Source organism: Rhopalosiphum maidis, chromosome 3 (genome assembly GCF_003676215.2).
Source record: "Rhopalosiphum maidis isolate BTI-1 chromosome 3, ASM367621v3, whole genome shotgun sequence".
NCBI lineage: Eukaryota > Metazoa > Arthropoda > Insecta > Hemiptera > Aphididae > Rhopalosiphum > Rhopalosiphum maidis.
In genome coordinates, this window is record NC_040879.1 from 53,549,891 (window position 1) to 53,577,688 (window position 27,798).

General features: G+C 27.1%; 2 protein-coding genes across 3 annotated transcripts; both read left to right on the forward strand.

The window, feature by feature from the left end:
• The first annotated feature begins 356 nt into the window (after positions 1-356).
• On the forward strand, positions 357-5,529 carry LOC113556502 (exocyst complex component 5). Its single transcript, XM_026961475.2, has 17 exons — positions 357-589; positions 671-789; positions 871-988; positions 1,255-1,452; positions 1,529-1,593; positions 1,656-1,839; positions 1,900-2,040; positions 2,116-2,192; positions 2,264-2,374; positions 2,440-2,535; positions 3,761-3,920; positions 4,030-4,268; positions 4,347-4,433; positions 4,506-4,608; positions 4,669-4,825; positions 4,890-5,050; positions 5,119-5,529. Exons 1-17 carry the CDS (start codon positions 557-559, stop codon positions 5,218-5,220), a joined length of 2,151 nt encoding a protein of 716 aa, XP_026817276.1. The 5' UTR covers positions 357-556; the 3' UTR covers positions 5,221-5,529.
• A 13,931-nt stretch (positions 5,530-19,460) lies between these two features.
• On the forward strand, positions 19,461-27,765 carry LOC113556093 (arf-GAP with coiled-coil, ANK repeat and PH domain-containing protein 3). Of its 2 annotated transcripts, none has more exons than XM_026960832.2 (15): positions 19,461-19,895; positions 22,892-22,949; positions 23,056-23,288; positions 23,365-23,593; positions 23,854-24,035; positions 24,103-24,269; positions 24,441-24,546; positions 24,616-24,780; positions 24,866-24,972; positions 25,104-25,284; positions 25,367-25,626; positions 25,684-25,850; positions 25,927-26,026; positions 26,973-27,093; positions 27,429-27,765. In XM_026960832.2, exons 1-15 carry the CDS (start codon positions 19,846-19,848, stop codon positions 27,529-27,531), a joined length of 2,229 nt encoding a protein of 742 aa, XP_026816633.1. In that variant the 5' UTR covers positions 19,461-19,845; the 3' UTR covers positions 27,532-27,765. The 2 variants fall into 2 exon arrangements, with proteins under 2 accessions (XP_026816633.1, XP_026816634.1); XM_026960833.2 differs by having other exon boundaries at positions 19,462-19,895; positions 23,854-24,020; positions 27,429-27,764.
• Positions 27,766-27,798: the final 33 nt, after the last annotated feature.

Genomic DNA, 27,798 nt, shown 5'->3' on the forward strand with positions numbered 1-27,798 from the left:
ACAAGGCAAATGGGCGCGAAACGACAGATTAGATCGCCTGTGATGGGGACGATACATCCGCACCGAAACCTCAGATACGTCGAAAATCGGTGAGTTTACAATATGTGTCCTCGGTTGGACACCTGACGGTTAGGTGAACGACAATAAAGTACGACACAAAATTTGAAATTTTCATTATTTGTTTAATAAAATTATAAAATTTATTTTAAAAACCAACTAAACGAATTATCGTTTTGTTAATAAATATTATTGATGGAATATTTTTTTCACGTTATTCGCTTAGACATTTTTCTCTGTCGTCAACCTATCGGCCAAATCATCAGGATAACGCCCTCCTCTTTTCACAATGATAAACTGATAACAACGATTTGCAAAATTCGCGTATCGCAATGGTCCGCCGATCGGAATTTCTTATTAATTCAATTTTATTTTGTCAAACGGTTATAGCTTCGTTTATTAAAATATACGTGTAATATGCTGCCGCCTATTTCGCGTTAATCGATTATTTTTATTTTCTGTTTTTTTATTATACACTTAACAAAATAACATCAACAAAATGATGCAACAATACATCAAAGAAATGGAACAAGTAATGTTTTAGACATTTAAATTGTGATGTTGTTTAAAAACAAAAAAATATGTCTATATCGATATTACTTATGTTTTGTAGGATCCATATGATCCTGATGAATTTGTAGAACGTTTAGCTTATCGTGTATTCGGAAACAGCGCTGACAGTGATAATGCGGTAGTAGACGATGTTCAGGATACATTTGTCCAAGCAATTAAGTACTATACTTTGATATAATAATAATAAATAATTATAAAACAAGAATATTTCTTAATATTAATCAAGTACACGAATTGCAGAGACTTGAAGTTTTTACAAGAACGTCAAAAAAGAAAATGTGAAAAGTTAGAACAAGTTTGTCGAGAAAAGGAATCTCTATATTCAGTACAAATTCAAAATCTTCAAGAGCAAAATAAGGTAGATTTAATCGTTTTTTTTTTTTTTTTGTTAATGAAATGTTTAAAAATTGTGGCAATGTTATGAAAAATATATAAGTTCAATTATAATTTATTTAAACATTTTAAAAATTAAGTAAAAGAACTAAATTGTATAGAGATTAAAAGGAAATATTTAGATATATATATGGTTTTAAAAAATATATTTTTTAACAGAAGTACTTAAATATTTAATTTAAATTATGTGCTGAACATATTACTTAAAATTATATCTACGTTTTTATACAGACTGGAATATCAATATTTCAAAATTTAGATGAACGAATAAATTATGTAGCCACAAAAGTTATTCATGTTGGAGATCAACTAGAATCAATTAATACACCACGTTCAAGAGCTGTACAAGTTCATAAACTTATCGGATATTTAGAGGAGTTTATGTCTGCTGGTCCATTATCCATAGATATTTTTAATGATCCAACAAAGGTTAAAACATTTTTGTTTGTTTTTTACTTATTTAACTGTGGCAAGAAGTATTTATGCGATTGTAAATTTAATTTAGATTGATGATGCAGCTGATGTGATACAAAAATTATTTCCTATAGCTCAAGAGCTTCCTCCAGGCAAGTAAGTTTTTGAAAAAATCTCTAGTTTAATTCACTTTGAAAATGTTATGCTTAACATTTTAGATTTGAGGAAGCCAAAATGAAAATAATTAAAAAATATGATGAAATTGAACGCTCGTTAATTGAAGAATTTATTAAAAACCACTCTCGAAAAAATGTAGTGCGAATGAATGAAATTGCAGCAATATTAACTCATTTCAAAGGTTATTCTCAATGTGTAGATGCTTTTATTGAATACAGTCAAGCGGTAATATTAAATACTATTAAGTCATAAATAAATAACATTTTATAATAAATATCTCTTTAGAACTCACTTTCGGGAAAAAATCTGTTTGCTGATATTATTCCGGTTTGTGAAAACAATCTGAAAATTATTGAAGCTGTATTTACTAATCCTGATCAAGTTATGGCCAAATTTATTTTAAATATATATCAACTGAAACTGCAAGTATGTTTGTATTAATTTATTTCATAAGACACTTGTACCTTTTATTTTTATTTTTTAATTATGTATGTATTTTAGAACCATATTATAACAATATTATCTGAAGTTAAAGATACGGCAAACTATTTAGAAAAGCTATCTCAGTTATACAAACAGTATGTTTCCATTTTAATATTCAATTATTGTTTTATATATTTATGCCCAATTTATAATTCTTTTTTTCTAGAACATCAATATTGTCTAAAAATCTATCACGCTTAAACATGGGAAACGATGATATGTTTTTAAATAAAATGCAAAAGAATATATTTCAAAAATATCTAGATTCATACTTTGTGTATGTTTTTTATCAGTTATATTTTATCAGTATAATATATTTTTTTAATTTTTTTTCGTTTGCAGTTCTGAACTGAAAAATCTTAAAGAAAAATGTTTAATCATTTTACAACGATTTTATGAATCTAAAGGACACCAGAAAAAACAAATTCAAGCTGGCGGGTAATTATAATTTATTTGATATTTAAAAGATGAGTTATTTGCTTACCTGAGTTGGGTATATACAGTGTTGGGTAAGTTACTTTTAAAAAGTAATAAAATTATGTTATTCGTTACTTCAAATATTTTTATTTAAATTACATTAGCGTTACCTAAATTATTTTTATCGCATTACATTACTTTTTTATTAATAAAGTAGGGTGTTACAATAACGTTACTTTTTTTCATTATGATTATTGATAACAGTTACTATCGTTTTTTTTTTTTTAACCATATTCTATTATTATTATGTATATTTACATTATACAATCAAAGACAATCATAATTTATTTTAATTAAATTCTATTTTTAAACCAAACTCCTTTCTTTCTGCTAATAAAATAATAACGAAATTCCTGGAATATTCTACAACATTGTTAAGTATTATCAGAATCGAAAATAAATATAATTGATTTTTAATTTTTCTAAAATGTCCCATCGTGATGCATTGGCTTTTTTTTTTGTAAATACAAAAAATTTGAACATTCAAAACTATTATTTTAATAACGTGGAATAACGTCATACTGCTTTACATCATAGAAATTACTTTAAAAAAGAAATTTCGTTATAACTGCTTTATTTTAAGTAAAATGTAATGAAATTACTGCTGCGTTACTGAAAAAGTAATTTTGTTTCAGTAATTTGTAATTTGCATTACGTTACTACCCAACACTGAGTATATATTCTTATATTGATTATGTATATTACCTACTTTTATTAAAATACAATTTATATCAGTACTTCTCAAGTATTATTCCATGAGTTGGTTATAAGTGAAGTGACTATAGTGACTATAGATTTTTAACAATTTTTATTATTTTTACTTACTTGAAATATCAATGTATCATAAAAATATTACTTATTAGAACTTCTCTGTCCAAATTTTATTTTTTCTTCAAATTTGATAGCCTATATAGGTACATGATAATAATTATTTTTATTGTAACCAATAATAAAAATGACTTGTTTATCGTTGTTACTGCTGCTGACTATTATAGAACTTATTATTGTTTTTATTTATTCTAAAATCTCTAAAAAAAAGCTATCCGTTTGACCGTGTTTAAAAGAATAATAAAAAGAGCCCCCTAAAAATTGTGATAGTCTATAGTGTTAATAAATTGAGAGACACTAATTTATAATATATTTTAATGATTAAAACATATTTATCGCAATTTTATTATTAATTTAGATTTCAAGAATTGCGTAGAGATTTACAAACAGTTATTAGCACCCGCACCAATTTTAATATAATGCACATTGAAGATTATGGTGGTGAAACATTTTTATCAGAATATGTAGCTACCTCTCTTATTCAAGAATTTAATCAAGCATTGGATAGGTGTTGTACGGTATTTATCATTTGTATAATTTATCCAATTTACTTTTCCTTAATTCTCATGTTATAATTATTCATAGAAAATAATAATAATTTAATTGTTAATATTATATATTTTTCAGTTATCTTCATCATCTGACATCCCTTCAAATAGTTATCAAATTTTTGAAATTTTAACATCTTACTTGATTGAAGATTATGTTGATTATGGCTTAGAATTAGCTGTACAGTCTGTACCCATTCCAGAAGCAAAGACTCATGATCCACCTAATGTTTACTTTTTTGAAGTCATAAAACAAGTCAATGCAATCATTTTATTATTTGAAAACCAACTTTCAGATACTTTAGTCCCTTTAATTATGTATGTATTAATAATTTTTCTTATTAACCTAATTATTGAATATAAATTCTAGTGAATGTGTTTTGTTTTATTTTCTAGTACAACTCCTAAGTATTCTCAATGTATTAGCTTTAAAAAAAAGAAACTGGAACAAATAGAATCAAAAATTGATTTTGGCCTAGATAGGTTAGTATAAAAATATTAAAACATAAAAATGTAAAAATATATATTTTCACTTACATAATCAACTTGTTTTAGATCTTTAAATGCTATTACTGGTTGGATAAAGATTTGTCTTTCTTCTGAACAAAAAAAGTCAGATTTTAAACCAGAGACAGATGTAGACACAATGACATCAGTAGTAAGTACATAAATTAACAAAACTCATTTTGATATTTTATTATTTATTTTTGCTATTTAGGCTTGCAAATCTGTTGTTCAGTATTTAAGTAGTAATATAAAACACATTCGTCAATGTTTGGATGCCAAAAATGCCGACCTTGTTTTAGCAGAACTCGGGATCAGATTCCACCGTATTGTATATGAACATTTGTTACAATATACTTATAACTCTGCTGGTAATTATTTATTTGAGAATCATTTATACCCTTAATTGCTTATTAAAAAAAACAAAATTTTTAGGCGCTATGTGTGCAATATGTGATATGAATGAGTATAGAAGATGTGTTAAAGATTTAGGATCACCATTAGTAATTGATTTATTTGATACTTTACACGCTCTATGTAACTTGCTACTTGTAAAACACGAGAACTTAAAACAAGTGTGTTATGGAGAAACATTGGTAATATATAATTTTTAAATATGTGTGTATGTCTAATTAACCAGTTAAATAAATTTATATTGACATAGGTGGGTTTGGATCATTCAACATTGAGCAATTTTATTCAACTACGTTCAGATTTTAAATCTCAAAAGTTGGCTGCATTGTTAAAAAATCTAACGTCTAGATGATGCATAACAACTAATCGTCATAATGCATAACTCCATTTAATATGAAGTTGCTTACACTAAATGTATTGACTGAATGAAAGTAATTTTGTGTTAATATATTATTAAGTACAATTTATTTTGTTACTATGTTAAAACGTTTTAAATTTTTATATCTAATAAATATGAATGTAATATATTATGTATCAATTAATTTATTATCGAATTGTAATTCATTGGATTAAATTTTCAATGAAATCCCATCTAAAATTGTAATACATATTATTTTTGAGGTATAATATGTAGATTTTAATGTATCCATTGAGCAATAACATGTGTTATATTATATGCGTTCATTAGTATTTACTATAGTGCCATGTATATTATACCATATGTTTTTTCATTTAATACTTTAAATTTTTTTGTACGTTTAAATATGTTAATTATTTATATAAATAACTATGAATCTTTAAATGTTTTATTAATCGGGTATATTTTATTCCCAAATATAAATGTTTTATGTAACAAATAAAACGCATACCAATTGTATACACCAACTAATAAATATGTAATTATAGCATTATAATAAATTATTGCACACATTGTATATTTTTATTATTTAATTAACAAATTAAACAAATTAACATTGTCAAAGCATTAGAAAATATTTTTATTTTTAATTATGTTCAGAAGACAAACAAAACAATAATATAAAATGACTATTTTTATTTGACTTTAGTTTATTAATCAAATATATGGTTTTGATAAACTAATATGCGATCAATTGATTATTAAATTTGTACCTATTTAAATGTTAATAAATACAACAGATAAGTTGTCATCATTCAAATTCATCCACTTTTCACCAATTTTCCACAGTTTTCCCAAAATAAAATTTTTCAACACTGCACACTGGTTATCATATTTAATTAAAATCACAAAATTATTAGCTATGAAATTAATTTATTAATAGAATAATTGAAAATACTAGTGCAGTAATGCTTACATTTATTCCAAAAAAATAGACCATTTGCGATTTTAGAACTATCATAATATCACCGATTATTTTAATTAAATGATTCAAATAATAAATTCTTGTAAATTATAATAAAATAAAAAAGTAATACCTAGATACCCTGTTTACAATTGAATATTGACTTATACTATAATGGTATTTGACAATTATAAAATTACAAATAATATTCTTGTGGCCATGACTGATCTATAAGATTAATAGGTGATACTTGTTTATTTACAGTACACAATTTTTTTAGTTTTAAACCTTTTAACTTACAAATTATTTGCGTAGGTGCAACAAAAAACATAAAAACCCACTAATACAAATGTTTATGTTTCGTTAGCGTACAATTAAATCTAATTATTTCCATTTTAGACTAATATTAACTTACAGTACTTACCTAATGAAAGATAGGTAAACACAATTAGTCTTGAACATTTTTATAAGATGCACATACTGATAGAACATAAGCGCAATTTGAGGGGGACTAAGCCCCCTCAAAATCAATTATTCCCCAAAAAAAAAAAAATTATTTGTTTATATCCCCTTCCACCTTTATACATCTCACGTAGCATACACAGTACATACATGCAAATTTAAAACTCAAATTGCGCCTATATAATTGAATCGAGTATACCTAATCAAATTACAATTTTATGAAAAAAAGGAATTACATTAAAATTAATAATATAAATGATATATTTAATTTACATAACAAAAGAAGAAAACATTTTTAATCACGCCTATTGAGTATAGGTACAGTCGACACTGACAGTCCTGTAAAAGCGAGAATGAAAATCATTGAAAACAATCTTACAAAAAAATTTAACACGATCATTCTTTTTCTAAGTTCGCTATAGGCGCTATAGCTGATGTACATTGTACGCAAACGAGTAATTCTACGTTTATAAGTCATTTAAATGCAGATATTAAAAATTCGTGTGTGCAAACGAGTTGTGCATTTGTAAGTAAAAAAGGTAAATGTATACGCAAACCGATATCATTCAAATTCATAGTTATAACTTATAACTATGGCGGTATAGGATATATAAGACATAGGGTCTCGCGGTAAAATAGTTTGACCCATCTAAAAATGAAGTAGTCTTAGGTACTTTAAAATTAAAATAGCACCACTGTAGTCTGCTGACCTAATGTATTATGATGAGGTACACTCGAAATATAAAAACTATACTATACCTACCACTAGTTTTTTTTACTTTTAATTTTACTTCTGAATAGGTAGTTTATTATTTTTCATAATTATTAAAGATGTCGTCCCATTATAAAGCGAGTTCTTACATTTACATATTATATAGTACATAATATGCATATATTATACAGCACTTATAAAATATCAATTATGACCGATCTAAATATAACATTAAGGCATTGCCCCCTTCTAAATATGGTTCTGGAGTCGTGTATATCCCAAACCTATTATATTTTATAGTCAAATAGTCTATAGATAGAACAATAAATAATAATATAAAGTTTTAAGAAAACAGCTATTACAATTTACACCACTGTAAGTCTGTAACGGGCTTATGCCCTATAAATAGGCTTTACCTACCTATTCTACAGACGTAAATTATTACTGTGGAATATCGACTGTTACCTCAACATTACTCATATATATCCCATCGTCGTGATAATATATTCAGTATATAACAGAGGCGTGCTGATTAAATATTTTTTTAAACAAATAAACATATTAGGTATAATGTAATAAACGTAACAGTCTAGCTGCCATTAGATTGGAAGCCTTAATTAGCTTGCATATATTATAATATTATATACACTATATAGTGTTTCTACATCACTTTAGTACGATAACTTATTACCTACTACACAATTAACAATACTACAATAGCATAAGTAGGTTTAGTCAGGTCTGCCGTCTGCGTGTAATATTTATATTAATATACATATAATTAATGTGTCATGTGAATAGTAGTTAAACGTCAGTCATATAATTATACATTAATGCGCAATACATTGTACATTGGTATATATTATACACAATATATATATATATGTATGTATATGTAATATGTATCCATTGTACCTACGTGAAATATGATTGAGTCAATGATCTAGGATAAAGCGATGTATGTACATTGTATGTTACGTTTAGCCCGTTAGCCGTTTAAGTATAGGCGTAGTACTGCTTTAGTATACTAGATAATAATTTTCGCGGGTAAAGTCGACGATACCCGATCACCTGCAGAGAAATATTAACTATGGTATAATAATTATTATTTTCGACTTATCTGAGTAAAGCGACAAGCGACAAAAAATATTAAAAATAGAACTTTAGACCGTCTTGATTAAAAAAATATTGTATATTAATATTTGACACGATGTTTAAAAATAAAATGTATTTTTTTTCTATGTCGTTCAAGTAAGTACCTATACTATATCGTGTTTATTATATTGAACTTGAAACGAGTGCATTACCTAAGCCTTGTACTCAAAGACGGGCAAATCCTGCCTATATTAATCATTATGCGTCTATAGCCGAGCGAAAGGTTCCGAACTATGAGTTACTATAGGTCTGCAGTATTTTACCAATGGCAATAATACTTATTTTTTTAATTATTTATCATAATCATATTTCATAAAATTGTATCATGTCACAAAACATAATTAATATAGATTTCTATAATTCTTGTTCTTTAGTATATATATTTATATTTTTGTGGACGTTTTTAATTGCTCTTTGTTTTACACGGCGACCACACACGTCAGAAAGGACTTCTCTAAAAAGGAAAATTTTTGTCGGAAAAGCCAGGAGATCCGATGACGTCTGGATGTCGTTTTCATGGGTGAATAGGTATTTTTTTTACCGGGATATATTTATCAGGACCTCATGGAAGTATGTAATTATGACTTATTCCATCAGCGGCATGAGCGGAACTAAAACAAATGCAATTTTATACATTTCACCTTTGATATATAATATATATATATATATAGGTGGGGCCGTGCCCCTCCACCCTAAAATTTAGTTATAATTCCGCCACTAGCATATTTCCCGAATGGAGATATTATGATTTTGATTTTTTAATAAGTTTCACAGGGACAAGAACAACAAATATTTCATGTTTTAATTTATTTTAATGTTTGGTAAAAAATTTTAAAATATATAAAAAATATTTTTTCTAGTTTCGATGAAAACTGTGAATTACACTGAAAACGTTTGGCGGCCGTACGAGCATGCGAGCCACATGTTTGATACATTGATACTACTAACTACTATCGTATTAAATAATTCGTAGTTTATTTCGAAATTAGGAAAAATATTAAAAATCAGGAGATTAATGAAATTAAAATGTTGAAACGTCAATATTTTCAGAAAAATAAACTCTACAAAATGGCTATCTTCAATTTTTTCTTAACTTTTTTACCAAAACATTAAAATAAATTAAAACATTAAATATTTGTAGTTCTTGTCAGTGTGAAACTTATTAAAAAATCAAAATTATGGTATCTCCATTATTTCAGGAGATATTGCAATGGGTAAAACTCATGGGACAGTGTATATATAAATATAAAATAATTTATCTTTTTTAAGTTTTATCGTTGGCACATTTAAGTAATAAATTTTGTTTCGTTCTTTTTATTTTGAAGCCCCACTTTCGAATTTTTGTTTATAGGTATAATGATAATTTTTAATTTATATTATTTAGTAAACACAATTCAAAAAGTCACAGTTACAATATCGAGTTAGTACTTAATATCGTCCGTTCTCCGTATCGACTAGATACACGTTGTACAATAATATTAACAACAATAGACAATACTACAATAGTCACACATATGACACATTAAGGCATTAATAATAAATAATAATAATAAGACATAATACTATTATATATTTAGACTTACTAGTCACTTTATACTGTTTAATGTTTATACAGTATTATATACCTACTTCTATGATATTCGAGTATAGGTATTTCACGTCGATAAGCAAAAAAAAAAAAAAAATTGAACAATGAAAGTTGAATTTATTACGATGTATAAACGTAGATACATTATAGTTATCATTTATCATTGTTACTTATCAGAAATTATTAAAAAAATAATTTTATCAATATATTACCTATTATGGTTGTTTGTTTTTGTCATTAGTTCATATTTATATGTACATTTTATATATTATTTAGTTTTAGTACTAGATACTTTATAGATAGGTGATAGGTGAAGGCCTAGCCGGATAATCCTGATTTCCCGGTGGGCCTAAGTATCCGCCCATGATGCTATTTCGTTTCGAGTGCTCATATAGATTCGTGGTTTTATAGCGCTGAGTCGCTGAAGGATACTCTAGGACACACTACTCGACTACTCACAGGGGAGACCACGGGCAGATATACCCCCCTTGTTCTTCGTTGATAATAAATAAAAACATCATTTTTTATGTTATATAAGTAATATTATTAACACCGCGAGACCCAATTATTGTCAAAAACTTTACTTACTCAAAATTATATTGATAATGATATTAATGAACCGAAAAACTAATACATCAAATAAATTTATTTCAGAAACATAAAAATTTTAACTTTTCCAAATTTATTCAATATAAGGTTAACCTAAAACTCTAAACTTACAAATTTCTTCGGTATCATGAGAGGTCATTTTTAACAAAAGAACTTTTCAATACATTTATACTTACGGTCACCTATATGACACAACTACAAGAGACTGTTTTTAATCGCTGGTAATTTTAAATATTGATAGAGATATACTTATCCAACAAAATCTATCTAAACAATAAATTAAATGTTTACACGACAAATTTACTTTCCATTTAAATTATGGTGTATGTTTTATTATTACTTTTTTTTGTCGCAATTTCATATTATTATTTTTTAGTTAATTCGACTTATTGCTAAGCAAGCTATAAATTAATTTTATTAAATTATAAGTAAATTATACAATAGTATATTTGTACACAAAGATTTTTTTCCATTTCCAGAGTATATATTTTCTTATTTTTAGTGCAAATATTTTCATTACCTGCCATTGTTTTTGTTATACCTATTTATGTTCTTATAAAAACATATCTATTGTCTTTCAAAGTATATTTAATCAGAGCAATCACAGTATTACACTATTCCTATGCGCTTACTGTTCGTGTATCATGTATCCGAGTACCTATATATAGGTATATAAAAAAAATGTGATACAAGAAAATATACATCTATATAAGTTTAAAGCCACTTATTATGCAATTCAGTACCTAACTTATTATGCAAACTAGCAAAATATTCAACATATCATACAATCAAAACAGCTTAAATGTTATAAAAAGTACAGTGATGGAATTGTTTTATTAAGTTTATAGTCTACTCGTAGTTCAGTAATCAGTTTCAGTTAATAGTAATCAATATAGTACATATACGTATATTTATATGCAGCTCCTTAACATGCAATCTGTGGCTCTTTAGAAAATGCATCAACATCTATAAATATTCTAGGGCCGATGAAATTTCTTAGAAATATATATTAGGCCTTTTTTGTACTACGGTTTTTTTTTATTTTAACCATTGAAGCTCTTTGAAAATCATGTTTTTGCAATTTTTTTTTCTTAAATGTCTCATTTACACGAAAAGTTTCCTAATTCCTATATTATATGTAAAATAATTATAATTTTCTGAAAATATGATACTTATAATAGTTAAGTTATATTAATATTATATTATTATCTAGACACTTATTTTAATTTTATGTATTTTATATTTATATTAATACACCCAAGGATGATGCTTGAGTCTAGATAAGCAGGCTAAACTTGACTTACAAAAAAGCCAAAGTTAAACACAATAATCTACGGTTTACTTATGTCGGCATTATACTCATCATACATGCATTCTAATATTGTACTAAAAATACCTGGGCACCTGACAAAATTTAGGATTACATTTTTGATAGAACTTTAAAACGTTAAATAGTTTGTGAGTACTGAGTACAATTTATATAAAATATCTGTGGAGTGAATCAGTATATATGTTTTATTCAGTTATATACTTTTTACGAGTCATCCTGCAGTCTTCTGTTTAAAAACTCCATTAAAATTGTAATCCAAGACAGGAAAGACTAAACAGCTCTATAGCGTACTTGCGTATTGCTGCACCTGTCCGGAAGTCTCACTAAACGGATGACTGCTTCATATACATATAATTATTTTCAGCAGAGCGCATATAAAATAATAAATATTTTTAATAATTTATTATTAGGTTTAATTCATATAATTTATAGTTTTAAAAATTAGACGTTTTATATATTTTTAACTACAAAATTATTTATTATTTTTCGTGATTTTGTCAACATTTTAACTTAAAGCACTTATAAAAAAATATTATGAAAATAAATGTTCGATATTTTTTAGTTAGTAATTGAATAACTTATAAGAAAATTTTATTGATATTTAATGAAAAAAATCTTATTTTATAGTTTATGGATCTTAAAATGTGTCAAAATATTTAGAAAACTGTACCAGCTATAAGAAATGATAATACATATAAACATTTGATGAAAATTGCATGTATCTACAGTAATTCGTTTTTGAGCAACACAAAAATAACAAAATCGATTTGGTTGAATCTCAAATACGGGTTTTACTTTAAAGCACCTAAATGTTTCTTTTTTGTTTTATCCGGTTATTTAAAAAAATGTGTATATATATATATATTTACTTTTGATCCTTATTCAAAGTACGAACTAAATTGTCTAAATCCCGTTTTCTAATAGAAACCACCCTTGAAAATCGAAACATGTTTATTACAAATAAAATAACAAAAAACACCCGTCATTCTAAAATTAAACATTGTATAGCTCCGCTTAGAATTTAAATTACTAACTCGTATTTAATAATATTTGATTGTGATTTGTGAATTGTGGTTTTTGTAAAATATACTTACCTATTATTATGCTGCAGATTACAGAATAACAATCTGTTATTATTTATTTTTTTTAAATTGCTTCATGTATAATTTATTTTTATTAAAATCGTATCGCTGGCAAATAAAGTAACATATAAATACCTATGATTTATTATATAGTTGTATTATACGTCGTATAACATATAACATTAAAACAGCATTATATGTTAATTGTGTACCTAGAAAATACAAACAATACATTTTTATTTTTATTATATCGTAACTTAATCGAGTAGTATTTTTTTTATTACCTGCCATTACATTGTATGTGTATGTAACACATGGCTAACATTCAAATTGCATTTACAATAAGTCAATATAACATATTATGACTTTTCAAATTGAAATTATAAAAATAAAATTGTTTACTTTAAGTTGTGGACCGTGCGGTCTAAACAATTTTCATTAGAAGAGATTTCTGAAATTAATAAATTAATGAATTTAACTTCTTTTAATCCCGTGTCTGAATTAATTTGATAATGTATCGTGTAATTTAGGTATTCTAATTTCTAATATAATATTAATATACTTATATTATTATGATAGTTTTATCATCAACACAGAATACGTTTCATGACTATTATGAAACATTTCCTTAAAAAAATTAATTATTTCATTTAAATAACGATACCTACTTTATATAACCAACCTTAGAATATTTATAGTTCTGAAAATAAGTCATAAACAACTAATAATAATAATTAATAAATATTAAATTCAATTATTTAGTAGTGAATATTGATGGGTCGAGATTTAATTGTTTTTCGAATTTAAAGGTTAGATATACAATGGTTTTCTATTTGAACAGTTCGCTTTGCAATAATTCTTTTTATAAAACAAACAAATTACTACGATGAAATAACAACAGCCATCACTCATCAATATACGCTGAATAGTTATCGACCAAGGTTATATGCTGCGGGTTACTATAAAATACGTACTATTACCTTTACCGTTTGTTTCAAGCATAATATTTTATTTCATTTATCATTTAATATTATAGTACCATTTTTTATTTTGAATAGTTGACATCTTGTAAAGTCCCAATGGGTGTAGAATATTTTTTTTTATACTATAGTATTCACATGTACTATATGCATAATTTTTAATTTGAACAAACAAAAAATTCCTGGTTTTAATTATAAAAGATTTAAAACGGATAATTTGTTTTTATTTTAAATATAAAAAGTATAAAGCTTTCCTTTGTTCACTTGTAAACATATTGTTTTCTTCCGAAATATGCCACGAGAGAACTATATACAGGGTTCACCTAAACTTTAAATACTATTGTAACTCATAAACTACTCGTCTGAATTTCAATTTTTATACATAGAAATACTCCGAAAAATATTCTTCTCCATAGTATGAAATTAAAAATATGTTATAATTTAGAAAACTTAAAATCTTAAAAAATATAATAATAAATAATATTTAAAAAAGAACAATTTTTTTTGTATTTCGACTGGAAATTATAAAAGAATAATATTTTCAAAAAACATTAATAGATTTTGAAATAATAAGTGTTGTTTGATAAAAAAATCACCCAGTAACTATAGTTATATAGGGCGTATGCTGTAATTTCAGTACACACAAATATCGATATTACATATAGTTATACCATATTATATACATATATACATATATAAGTACATAACATACATTATAATATATATATATATATATAAGTATATAACACATATTTATGAGTCCGTTATACATTTATACGTAGAAAGTACTACGTAGTAGTCGTAGTACGGAAACAGGCACTCCCTTATTTTTAATCTTTTCTGTATAGTAGACAGTAGTTACTTATAATATTATACACCATGTATAATGTGTAAATATATTTATATATAATCAAAATAAGAATTCACGGCTCCAAAAATATATAAGTAGTACGTATAAACACCATCCAGAAAACTATTAAACTATCATATCTATCTTTATAACAGGGATAGGCAGCTCAAAGTTACTAGAGGGCCAAATTTTAGAATTTTAAAATATAGCGGGCCTATCTAGCTAGGTGGGTCTATCTATCCAAATTATAAGAACCCCTGCAGTCTCAACACGGTATTTTATGTCTTAAATGTTATCAATAATATAATAATAATATCGAATTATATGCAATTTGGAAACAGTTTATTAAGTTTATTTTATTGGTATTTGGTTAATAATTAAAAATGAAATACATACTTTTGCGTTTACATTGTATAATTTAGACATGTTATACATAATACGTTTTCTAGGCAGTTTACCGATAGTTTACCTAAGGAAAATGTATTAATTAGTTATAAACTTATAAATTATAACTTATAATTATTATACTTTATGATTTTTATTATTATTATTATTGTATAATAAATGAAAACACTAACTGATTTTTTTATGAGTATTAATACATAACTACACCTTGGGCCTTGTGCCCTTTATATAATAATAAGTAAAATAAATAAATAAATAATTTTTTTCGCATTTACAAGTTATTTTTTGATCGTTGATTATTCAAAATTAAATACCAGTTATATTACATTATACAGTGGAACCTCGATAACTCGGACCTCTGTAAGTCGAATTTTCGATAACTTGAATTTTATTTTCGCCAACGACGCCAACAACCGATTCGAATTATCGAGGTTCCACTGTAACTAGTTTCATAAAATTCCCGATACTGTTACAAAATACCTAGTCACTTAAATCAGTAATCAATTGATCTATAAATAATTTTTAATTTGCAAGCAACTTAGTACATTATATTATACAAGCACAATTGGTATATTGACCCTAAACGAAAATTTTGTTTTAGGCGCAATTGCAAGGCCAGGCCTGTTTTCTATGTATATTATGATTACTATGGATAATGAATTATATTACTATTACCTATCATAATATATCGTATATGATTCGTATGTATGAGTGGTGCTTAGAAAATAAAAAAATAAAAAGAATGATCTTTTAATACCAAGCGCTTCTAAATGCAATAAAATAACTGAATTTTTTTCTCTTAAGTATGTAAAAAATTATTTAAGACATTCAATGTCTCAAGAGCATTTAGAAAGTTTGATATTAATGAGTATTGAAAAAGAAATATCAACTAAAATTAACCTTAATGATATTATTGATAAGGTGGCTGCATAAAGTGATGTATGTTAAAAAAAAAAAAATAATGTATTAATAATTATGATTGAATAGTTTTATATTAAAATAAAATTATATCAGAGTAAGTATTATATAGACTTGTTTGGTAAATGTATTGCGAGCGAGCGATCAAAAAATGTTTGGGATCTTTCGTTCTGGGCCCTTGTATTCAATTCCCGGTAATACAAGACAGCCCTATCCGCCCCTGAGACGAAATACCATATTGAAATATAACATTAACCATTAGATATGTATATAATATATAGACTTTATATCTATTTAGGTATATCGTATATTCAATATTGAGTAAAATGAAATTTGCCGTTTTTATCAATGACTATTATTATATAATATACGAGTACAATTATAATTATTATGTTTAACTGTTTAAGATTAAAAAAGAACAACGTAATCTAGTTTCCGAGATTCATTAGTTTGCTACCATATTACTTATTAATTACTTCTTATTTTTTTAGCCATATATCACCATGCAATGTTTGGAAGAAACGGATTCCTAGAACGAGCTCATTTTAATAGAATATAAATACGATAATAGAATTCCTGGATCGTCGAAAAAAAATCTTTCTATCCCAAAAAAAAAAAAAAAAGAGTAATATTTTCCGTCACTGAAACTTTACTGTCTTTAATGTTATTGTTATAGTGCCAAAGCACTTTCGCTTAATTTGACATTACATTTTAATCACTCAGCTGTGAGCAGGTGAAACGGTTTGCAAAGCCCTAGATTAATAACATTTCACGAGGCCCATATGTTCAGAAAATACAACAATTATTCTAAAAGTTTTCATAAAACTAATAGCATGGATTAAATTAAGTAAATACATTTTATTTATGCTGTGCTAGTACATAAATATAAGTAAGTACCTATACACATTTAATATCATATATTTTTGAAAAATACCTATATTTCATGTTTATTTGGGATTTAAGTGAATATCTAATGTATACATAACGATAATTACCATAATGTATTTAGTCAATGGTCGGCGACTATCGTTATTTTCTGTTGAACGATATTTCATTCAATATTTGTCTTAATTTATATTTGATATACCTATCTAGGTGACTAGGTACATCATATTCTGGTATGTTACGAATAGACACGCAATTAAATTTAATTAAAACATATGTATGCAAGTATGTTCAAAGGTCTAGTATCTAAAAATTTTTAAATTAAAATTTAATTTTTGTTTAAACTGTTATACCGCTTATGGCCTACAAATGATGCAGGCCCTATTATTTGTAAAATTTTGGACTGCACACTTAATTTTATTGTTGTTACCGTCTTAGAAAAAGGAATAATAATAAGATATAATATCATAATAACACTAAAAATAAAATAATTAAAATAGTTTTTACTATAAAATGATTGTAGTTCTTAAAAGGCCTAACTGTTGTTAGTCTGTATGCAGTGAGCCTGAAAAACAGTAGGTTGTTTGGAAAAACAATAAGTAGGTAGTTCGCAAACGGGCTACCCTAATGCAAAGACCCTAGTCTTTTTGCAAAAAAACTAATTTTCCATATGGCTTACGACACATACATCAGATACTGTAGCTTGCTGTCTATAATTGAAAACAAAAACAATTATATTAATTAAATTATTTTGAAAATTATATAGATACAGTATATAGAACGCATATATAGATTTATAGACCATCAACGATGCATCGCTATAATTTTTTATTATCAACAAAAAATATTTCAACAGATAATAATGTTTGAAAATTGATAAAAATTAATTGTAATTAAATATAATTTAAATTTAAAAAAATTCAGAAAATACTCATATTTTCTAGTAGCTAGTGTATTATTTAACTATTTTTTTTTTGTAGACAGTAGTGCACACTTGTACATTCGTAGTTCACACTGTGTGTCGTGGTATACATAAAAATAGGGCCTGACATGATGTGTTGTCAGTTTGTCACCGTCATCGTTAGGAACATACAATACGTGCATAGATAGCAAGTTTGCGTCCAGTAGGACCGATTTTGTGTTATTAGTTTAAATTTACCCTGGTATTAGAGTAAAAATGTGTTCAATCGTTGGTTTTTTACGATGTTTTAATTTCAATTATTTTTAAGCGAGTTATGAGTGTACTGAGAGTAGGTATGTAAAATATAAAAATGCTCATATTTAATACAAATAATAAAAATAAAATAAAAAATTCGTAAAATCCGACGAGAAATAACACAATATTGTACACGATGACCACCACGACATGGGCACTTACCTTTGAGTTTGACAATATTGGTCAACGCGACAATGCCTACTCATTACTCAGTTTAGTCCAATATAATAATGTTATGGGTAACAACCACACAAAATCGGTTCTACCGAACGCGAATACCTAATTTTGTCGTGTATTATATCATTATTGTATTGAACGTTTGTGAATCGTAACGCGGAGACATCGAGAGACGACGTGACATGCGGGCGCGCTCATCAAAAACATGATCGCGACGCGGGCTGCGCGCAACTCGAAACCGTCGAGCGGGTGCTTGTTTCGCAATGCGGTCTACGACGCCCCGGCGTGTGTGGGGTGGGTGCGGCCTGCATGAGTTCACGGTAACCCGGAGAAGTCTTCGCTGCCACCCGCCAACCACCCACTGACGCGGTCCAGGCGTGGCTCGACGGCGGCCAAAAACAATAGTAATATAGCGCCGCTGGAAATAATATTGCAATGCGACGGGCCGTCTAGCGCGCGGCGTTCGCGCAGGTGTATCCGCGGTGCTGCCTTAACACCCGTCGGCCGCAGCGGTCCGGCTTATCGCTCTCGACGGGGAGTGACGACGGCGCTCCGCACACTCGACACCACACGTCCGTCGTCGGTGGTCGACGGGGGGGGGGGGTGGGCTGGTATAGGTTTTTTGCGTTTACTATTACTCTGTGTGTATAATAATAATAGTATAGTACGACTCGTAACGCGCAGTCGTAGTGCGTACAATACTATCGTATAATATAATAATATAAATGTTATTATTTCGTACTGTACATGTATAATAATATTACAGTTTCGGTTAGTGGTGGTGGGTACACCCGTGTGTTACGTCTATGCACACAACGAACACACACGATAACGACGTTCATTGTACGGCGCAGTGGGTCGGGGCGCGGTGTCAGCGGGCGATAGTGGCGGCACGATGATCCGTAGTCAGTAGTCACCAGTCACCACTCACTACTCGGTGCTCTCGGTACCTGCTCGTCGCTCGCCGTCGCCTAGCTGCTGGTCGCTGTGGTGTCTGCGCGGTGTCCTATCGCGTGTGCGCGCGCGCGCGTGTGTGTGTGTTTGGGTGACGCGCCCGTTATCTATTAGTTCCCTATACCCGCGGTCCGTTCTCTAGTAGTCGCCGCCACCTGCAGTGCAGTGGCCGGACGCGATATCGCTGTAATCCTTTGGCGGCGTTTTCCGCTTTTCGCCGTTCTCCCCGTCGCTTTCCGCGACTACGGACCCACCCACCCACCCGACGACGACGATTAACGATGACGCTGTATTAAGTGTTTCAACGCTGCCGAGACAGGAAATCCGTCACCATGCAGACCATTTCGGTGAGCAATTGCCTGCAGGACTCGCCCAAGTTCAGGTTAGTCACGAATAACGATTTGCACGGAGTGAGCGATTTAAAATATTATGGTAACGTTTATTCTATACGATAACAACATCAGTGTGTTGTTGTTGTTTGTTTTGCAAATTGATTGGTAGCGTATTTGCGTCAAGATGATTGTCATTATCAACGCTCAGTTGTGATTATTTGTGCGATCCTCATGATAGACGGCATGAGCTACTTACCTGTCTGTTATAGGTAGTTGTAAAATATGTTACCACCGTTTGTGCTTTGATCAATACAAATCAATTGTTATTCCTCGATGATTATAATACTATTCCTTAGATAATCCATAGACACCTACTACTTATTACGTGTTTAAATTATACTTAACTAAACTAAAAAAAAAAAAAAACTGACGGTATATCGTGTTGTTTACACAAAAGGTTTACACTATACCCGTATACCTATCAAAGTTGCAGGATGTATATTGTGTACTTAGTCTGTTTTGGAGTAGACAACGTGGCAAATTATTTTTTTTTTATTCAAAAATTTTTATTTTGTGTTTATATTTAATATAAACTCAACCTTAAGACTTGAGTACTTAACAGTGATCGAGAGTAGCGATTTGACAATAGCACAGTAAATATTTTATTTGTAATGATCAACATAGAGTCGATTTCAGTAGACACAAATATGCAATGTAGCAAATACTATAGCCCAACAAATGTTTACACAAAAATAATTGCTACCTACTTAATATTAGTTAAAAATTTTCTATGATTAAAAAGATTCTAAATTTCAAAATGATTTAAATGACGTTACTAGAAAGCGCATTGTTCACACAATGCAATATACTATATTATATTAACACATTGCAATCATTATTGATAGGTATTATAAGTGAGTGAGTTTAGTGTTTTTGTCATATGTTGTCTGATATACAGCTATTTTCTATGGCAGCCGATAAAAGTCCACTTCCATTTGAAAAATAAATTACCAATCCATGTCTGACAAGATAATCACTCATGATATACATTTATACAGAAAAATATACTTGCATGAATGGCTAGCATATAAAACACTAGACACTTTACCCATGTTCATAAAACAGGTAATCATTCCCAATTATTTATTGATTCTATCAGTGACGTATATAAGCAACATGTAAAAAAGTTTATTTGGGGTCATAGAACTTCTTATAAGTAGTTAAAATTTAAAAATTAATAATTTTGTACTTGAATATCTCAAAACAGTTGACTGCATAATATGACAAATATAAATGTGCGATAGACCGCATATTATAAGAATACCTGAACGTTACTGGTATCGACTAGTATGATAGCTATTGATAAAACAATTAAATTTATTATGATAACAATTGATTCAAAACATTTTTTTTTTAGAAATAGCTTTAGGGTTAACATAAAATAGTAGTATCTCAACCATATTCATTTAAAATTAAAATATTAGGTTTTTTGTCATGATATATTTTGGAAATTGATGTACAGTGAAACTTCTTTATAGTGGACATCAGCAAAAAATTACAAATTACATACAAAAAAAATTGGTTATACATATACATTCAAATTGATATTATTTATTACATAAATATTTTTATTATAATTTATATAAATATTGTTATTATTTACTGTACTGTAATATATTAATTGTTATTATAATATGACAAGTTTATTAATTTTAATTTATCATGCAAAACCATTCTGCTAATACCTATTCATATTCTAAAATTTCTCCATTTTTTAGTCTTAATAATATTAATTTTTTCTTCTCTAAGTTCAGTATTTTATGTTTATTGTTGTTCATTTTAAATAATTTAATATAGGTATGTTCACACAATGGACAGTACGCAACTGATTTAACCAAACCATTTTTCATTTATTTAATAGGAAAACTATTAATATAAGATAAAATATGAAGAAAATGTAATTTTAAAAGATAAATATAGTATTTTTATTATTTAGAAATTTTCGAAATGTACATATATTTTGTCCATTTATGAGAGGTACTTTTTAATTTTAGTACTAGTTTTTAATGTCCACGTCCACTATTAGGAGATTTCACTATTGAGAAGTATCTATTAATAAACGTTTCACTGTATTTATTTTTTTAAGTACATTATCAATATATTAATGTTAAATAAATAATTTTATTGATAAATACTTACAATTAGTTATTTACCAACTCAATTTTACAGTGTACAAAATATTCATAAATGTTAGTTTTGTGGAAAATTTTAATAAATCAATTAAAAGTACAACATTTGTGGTACTATCCCTACCAAAGATTTCTATTAATTATTATATTTTTAAATAAGTTCTAGACAATTTAAGATCGGCATTTATCTTTCATCAAATTTTTACCAATATATTATATGATTGTTTTACAAAGCAATAAAGCATTTAAGTATAATATTCATGTTTAAAAAATTGTTAGTAAAAGCTAAAATCATTAGCTATTTAAAATGTAATCTTAGATTTTGGTAATGTAAAATTTAAGGTAATTTTTTGAGTCACAAGATTTAAGAGGAGTAGTAATTAAACGAAGAAAAATTAGTAGTCAAATGTTAATAATAAATAATTTAGGGTACCAATAAAAATTAATTCTATGCCTCAAATATTTAATAGTTTGCATTTCCATTGGTAGTTTTTAATTTTATCTGAGTAAATTGAAAAATAAAACTGATAACAAAGAAGTCAAATCAAACCTATTTTAATAGTAAAAATTCTAGTACCTAAACACTAATTATTTATTATGATGTTACTGTTGAGTGATTAAATTGTATAAAAACATAATATATTGTATGTTATAAATGTTATAAATTAACATGTAAATGTTAATTTTTTTTTTTTTTTACATTAAATAAGTACAATACATTTGTTACTATTATTTAAAACATACAAATTATGTAGTACTTATCAATATTAAAATTAAATAATATATTATACTTTTCTATGCACTAAATTCAAATTACTTGTATATACTATAAAAATAATTTATATTTTTTATTTTAGGACACAACTTGATCGCCATGAGTCTAATATTGATTTACTGGAACATAGGTTAGAAAAGGTAATATTTTGTGTTTTAGAGATTTTAAATACTATACTTATCATTAATTACTTGTATCACCATTCATCTTAATATTTAAAATAAATTATTATTATTATTATTTTAGGTTGTAAAAGTATACAGTCTTATGATTGATTCTGGAAAGACATATGTAAGCCAACAATCATTATTTGCAAATAGCTTGTGGGAAATGGGACTCTGTTTCCGTGATGACACATCATCAACTAAAAATTTAAATAAAATAATTCATGCTCTTCAAGAAATGAATAAATTTTTAACAACATTCCTGGATCAGGCATCGAGAACGGTTTTGAACAATTTAACAGTATTTGTCAAAGAGTGAGTTTTTAAAATTTTGTATTAATATTGATAATTAAAAAAAATATTTATTTTCTTACTTTATTTATTTGTTTAGAGATATTAAAGCAAGCAAAGAATCCAAGCATGTATTTGAAAAGGCAACATATGAACTTGACGCTGCTTTGTTAAGGAACTCTCAGGTATTAAAATCTCGTCCACAAGAAGCAGATGAAGTACTAAGTCAAGTTGCATCAGCAAGAAGTTCTTTTCGTCATGCTGCCTTAGATCATGTGCATTGTATTACTATGCTTTTAACTAGGAAAAAACCTGAAATATTTTCAACAGTAAGTAATTAATTGTTTGTGTTGTATATTGTTCTTGAACAGAGTTAGAGAATCTAAGGTAAAGGACAAAGATAGCATATTGATTATATCTTGCATTAATGAAAAATAATATGGAAAAAATTCTTTATTATGTCTTAATAACTAACATTTTGAAACTTTGATAAAACAACTTTAATTTGTGACTTGAAAAAGGTTTACCATCCCTATTCTTGAATAATTAATATATAAATGCCAAAAACTCTTATTCTTTCTTGTTTTAGTTGTTATCTTATATCCAAGCATGGGGTACATATTTTCATCAAGGTTTCACTCTAACTGAAGACTTGCAAGATTTTATTCAGAGTCTGAACAAAGAGGTAGTTGTAATGACAGCTGAAGCAGCTGAAATGGAAAATCAACTCAGTGAACATCACAAATTGGTCGACAGGTTCAGAATTGATGTGTATTAAATAGTTATTATTAACAATTCATTAATTTAAAGGGTAATAATTATTATTTTTAAATTAAAGCAATGATACGGTTATGGTGAATGGTGATTGTGAAAATGGTGCCAAGGGAAATGATGTGATACGCATTGAAGGCTACCTGTACAAGCGGACAAGTAATGCTTTCAAAACATGGAATAGACGATGGTTTTACTTAAAGAATAATCAGTTGGCTTATAGTAAAAGAAATGGTTAGTAATTTAATTAAAATTAAGGTTTTGTATAGAAATGTTTGAAAAAAAAAAGAAAATTTTTAAATTTTATCCAAATTGAACTATGTAATTGTATTAATAATATTTATGTTATTGTTTTAATAGAAAATCTTACAATTTTATTATTAATCTTCTTAATATATTTTTTAGGTGAAAATTTATTTACTGTTATGGAAGATGATTTAGGAATTTGTTCTGTGAAGCCAGCATATGATGCAGAAAGAAGATTTTGTTTTGAAGTCTTATCTCCATCTAAGTAAGTGCTGGTGTAAGATATTTATCCTAAGTGAACTGACTAAATACTTGATTTTTTCTTTTTTTGCAGAAGTCACATTTTGCAAGCTGATTCTGAGTATGTATACAAGTTATGGATAGAAACTATTCAACAAGGTATTGAAAATGCAATACGTAATCGTCCCCAACAAAAACTTAATCAAGATGATGATGGTTCAAGTGAAAATTTTCCAACTCCAAAAATTAAAAAGTCTAAGTAATCTTTTTTACTTTAAAATTATTCTATTAATACTGGTTATATATTTTAGTTTTTGTTTAATTAAATAATTTTTATTACTTAGGACGTTAGATGTGCTTGTTAAAATTCCTGGTAATGAAAAATGTTGTGATTGTAAAGCACCAAATCCAGATTGGGCCAGCATAAACTTGGGTATTACATTATGTATTGGTTAGTATATAAATATTATTTTAAAGAATAAAAAAAATATATTTATTACCAATAAGGCAATAACTATCATTATATTAGTAAATTTCTTGTACCATTTTCATTCCTTGTTTAATAAGTATTTTTTATTTTAGAATGTTCTGGTGTACATCGTAGTCTTGGTGTTCATTATAGTAAAGTTCGTTCATTAACACTTGATGACTGGGAACCAGAGATTTTGAAAGTTTTGGCTGAAGTTGGAAACTCTGTGGTCAATGAGGTGTATGAATATAATGTTCCTGATACGGTTGTACGTGCTTCTGCAAAATGTCTTGGGTAGGTCTTTAATTTATTATAACTTTCAAATTTTAATTAAATGTATGTATTGTTAATGATATTAAAATATTATATATTTTAGCCCAATTCGTGAACAATGGATTCGAAATAAGTATGTTGATCGCTTATTTGTGAAACCAATACCTAATAATGAATTGGTATTGGAAGAATATAATACAAGAAAGTGGAGTGTTCGCAAAGTAAGACGACGAGGAACCCAATCTGCAATAAAAAATGAGAAAAAAGATAATGTGATGGTAATTGGTGGCAATACTAAAAGCATATCTTTAGATGTTATAAGTAGCGATGACGATTCTACAGTTAGTGATGATGGAACAGATGGTTAGAATATTAAGAAAACTATTTTAATTATTAAATAATGTTGAATTATTTTGATAGTTGTAGAAGAAGATATATCTACATTGAGGCCAGATATGCTACTTTATCGAGCTGCAGCAGCGCATAATCTACCAGTAATGTGTCATGCAATAGCAACAGGAGCAGATAGAAATTGGAAAAATCCAAATGATAATGGACGGACCTCACTCTTTCAAGCTATACTCAGTGTAAGGTTTATTCTAAACATCCACATTAATGTATTTTTGAGGTTTCCTTAAATTATAATTTATAATAATATTATAGGGTTCTGTGATGGCTTGTGAGTATTTGATACTTAATGCAGCTGACATCAACATTCAAGATGATCATGGCCAAACTCCTCTATTTTTTGCTACACAATTAGGTACATTTTCTTATTCTTTATAATTTTCTATTTTTTTGCACATGTATACATTTTTTATAGGTATTATATTATATTTAATTTTCATATCCATAATTAGAAAAGATAAATTCTGTTATACAATCTTGCCATTTTTTATTTTTAACTGACTTGTAACATTTTCAGTCTATAACTGATTAATTGGCGCTTTAGTAGCTTGTCTTCAACTTCATAATATTAAACTTAACAAATTATTATAAATTCCCAAATTATTATTGATGACCTATAACAATTTTAATATAATTTTTAAAAACTACAATAACTGAAACATTCAATTGGGTACAGAGCAACATTAATACAATTATAACAAATTTAAATCTACTTATTATATTTATGTTATATATATGCAGTATTAATAATGTTGAAGTTATATATATATTCATATTAATAATATAAAATTCAGTTTTGATATAATCATTCAAACTGAAGTTAAAAGTTTCTACATATGTGTATTTTCAATAATGGTAACATTTTTTTTTATATATGCATCAATCCTTTCTATAATTTATCTGTGCTAAGTTTTTTAACGTATATATAACACGGTCTAAATGATGCTACTGATGTTGAATACATTCCCTATCAAATTCTACATTCATTAAAATTTCAATATATTCAAGATTAATGTAACAAATTGGCTCTTGTGCAACAAGTTGTGGAATTTACGCCTTTTATAGGCATACATTTTTTTTATACAACTATGTATTGTAAGTAGGCATCTGGTACTAATAATTTTAAATAAAATATTGATGAAATAGTTATAGTGATTATAATCAGACAAAACTTTATAGGCCCCCCTCACCATACTGGCTTTCCTAGCATACATTATTTATTATGTTATTTATACACTTTATATTTTGTAAATAAATAATAATATTAAAACTTGTTATTTATAAAATAATTTCTGTTTTAGGTCATACAGCACAAGTATGTCTTCTTTTGAAACATAAAGCAAATCAATATCTTAGGGATAATGATAATATTGAACCGCTAGAAGTAGCTACAAAACAGGCCAATGCAAATATAGTAACTTTGTATGTATTTTTTTTTACCTAATATCATCAAATATATAATGTGATTTTAATATACATAGTTTTCAAAACCTCTATTTCATTTTCTTGTCAAAGAAACATAAAAATATTGCTTAAAAATCGTTTTTTCATTCAGATGCAGTATAATAATTTTATTTATTTGTTATTACTAATGTGTAAATAATAATTGACTAATTTTTATCTTAACTGTTGTTGTTCTATTTTTATCTAAGAAGTGGTTTTTATACCTTATTTGGTTATGAGTTATCTTAAAAAATTGAATTAAATAATTGAGTTTTATTAATTTGTACTTACATAAATTAATGTATTTATTTTAGACTCAAAATCAGTCGCCTGAATGATCAGTCTGAAATTCCAGAATCTTTCAAAGATGCAGTACGTGATTTCACACAACTTACATTCAGCCCTTTACATAAATGATTATTGAACAAACATAAGCTTTAAAAATATCGCTATACTTTACTCTACAAGACTTCTGTGGTTTTCTATTTAAGTATAACCCTTTTAGATTTATTAAGACTTTATGTTGATGAACAAAATACTATCGAATACTTTATTATATTTATGTTTAAGTGTTTTTTGCCTAATGTTGTTTTAATAATTTTTTTTATTTTTAAATACTTCTATTAGAGTTACCTTATATTATTATGTTATAAACGATAAATAAATATTAATTAAAATAATTAT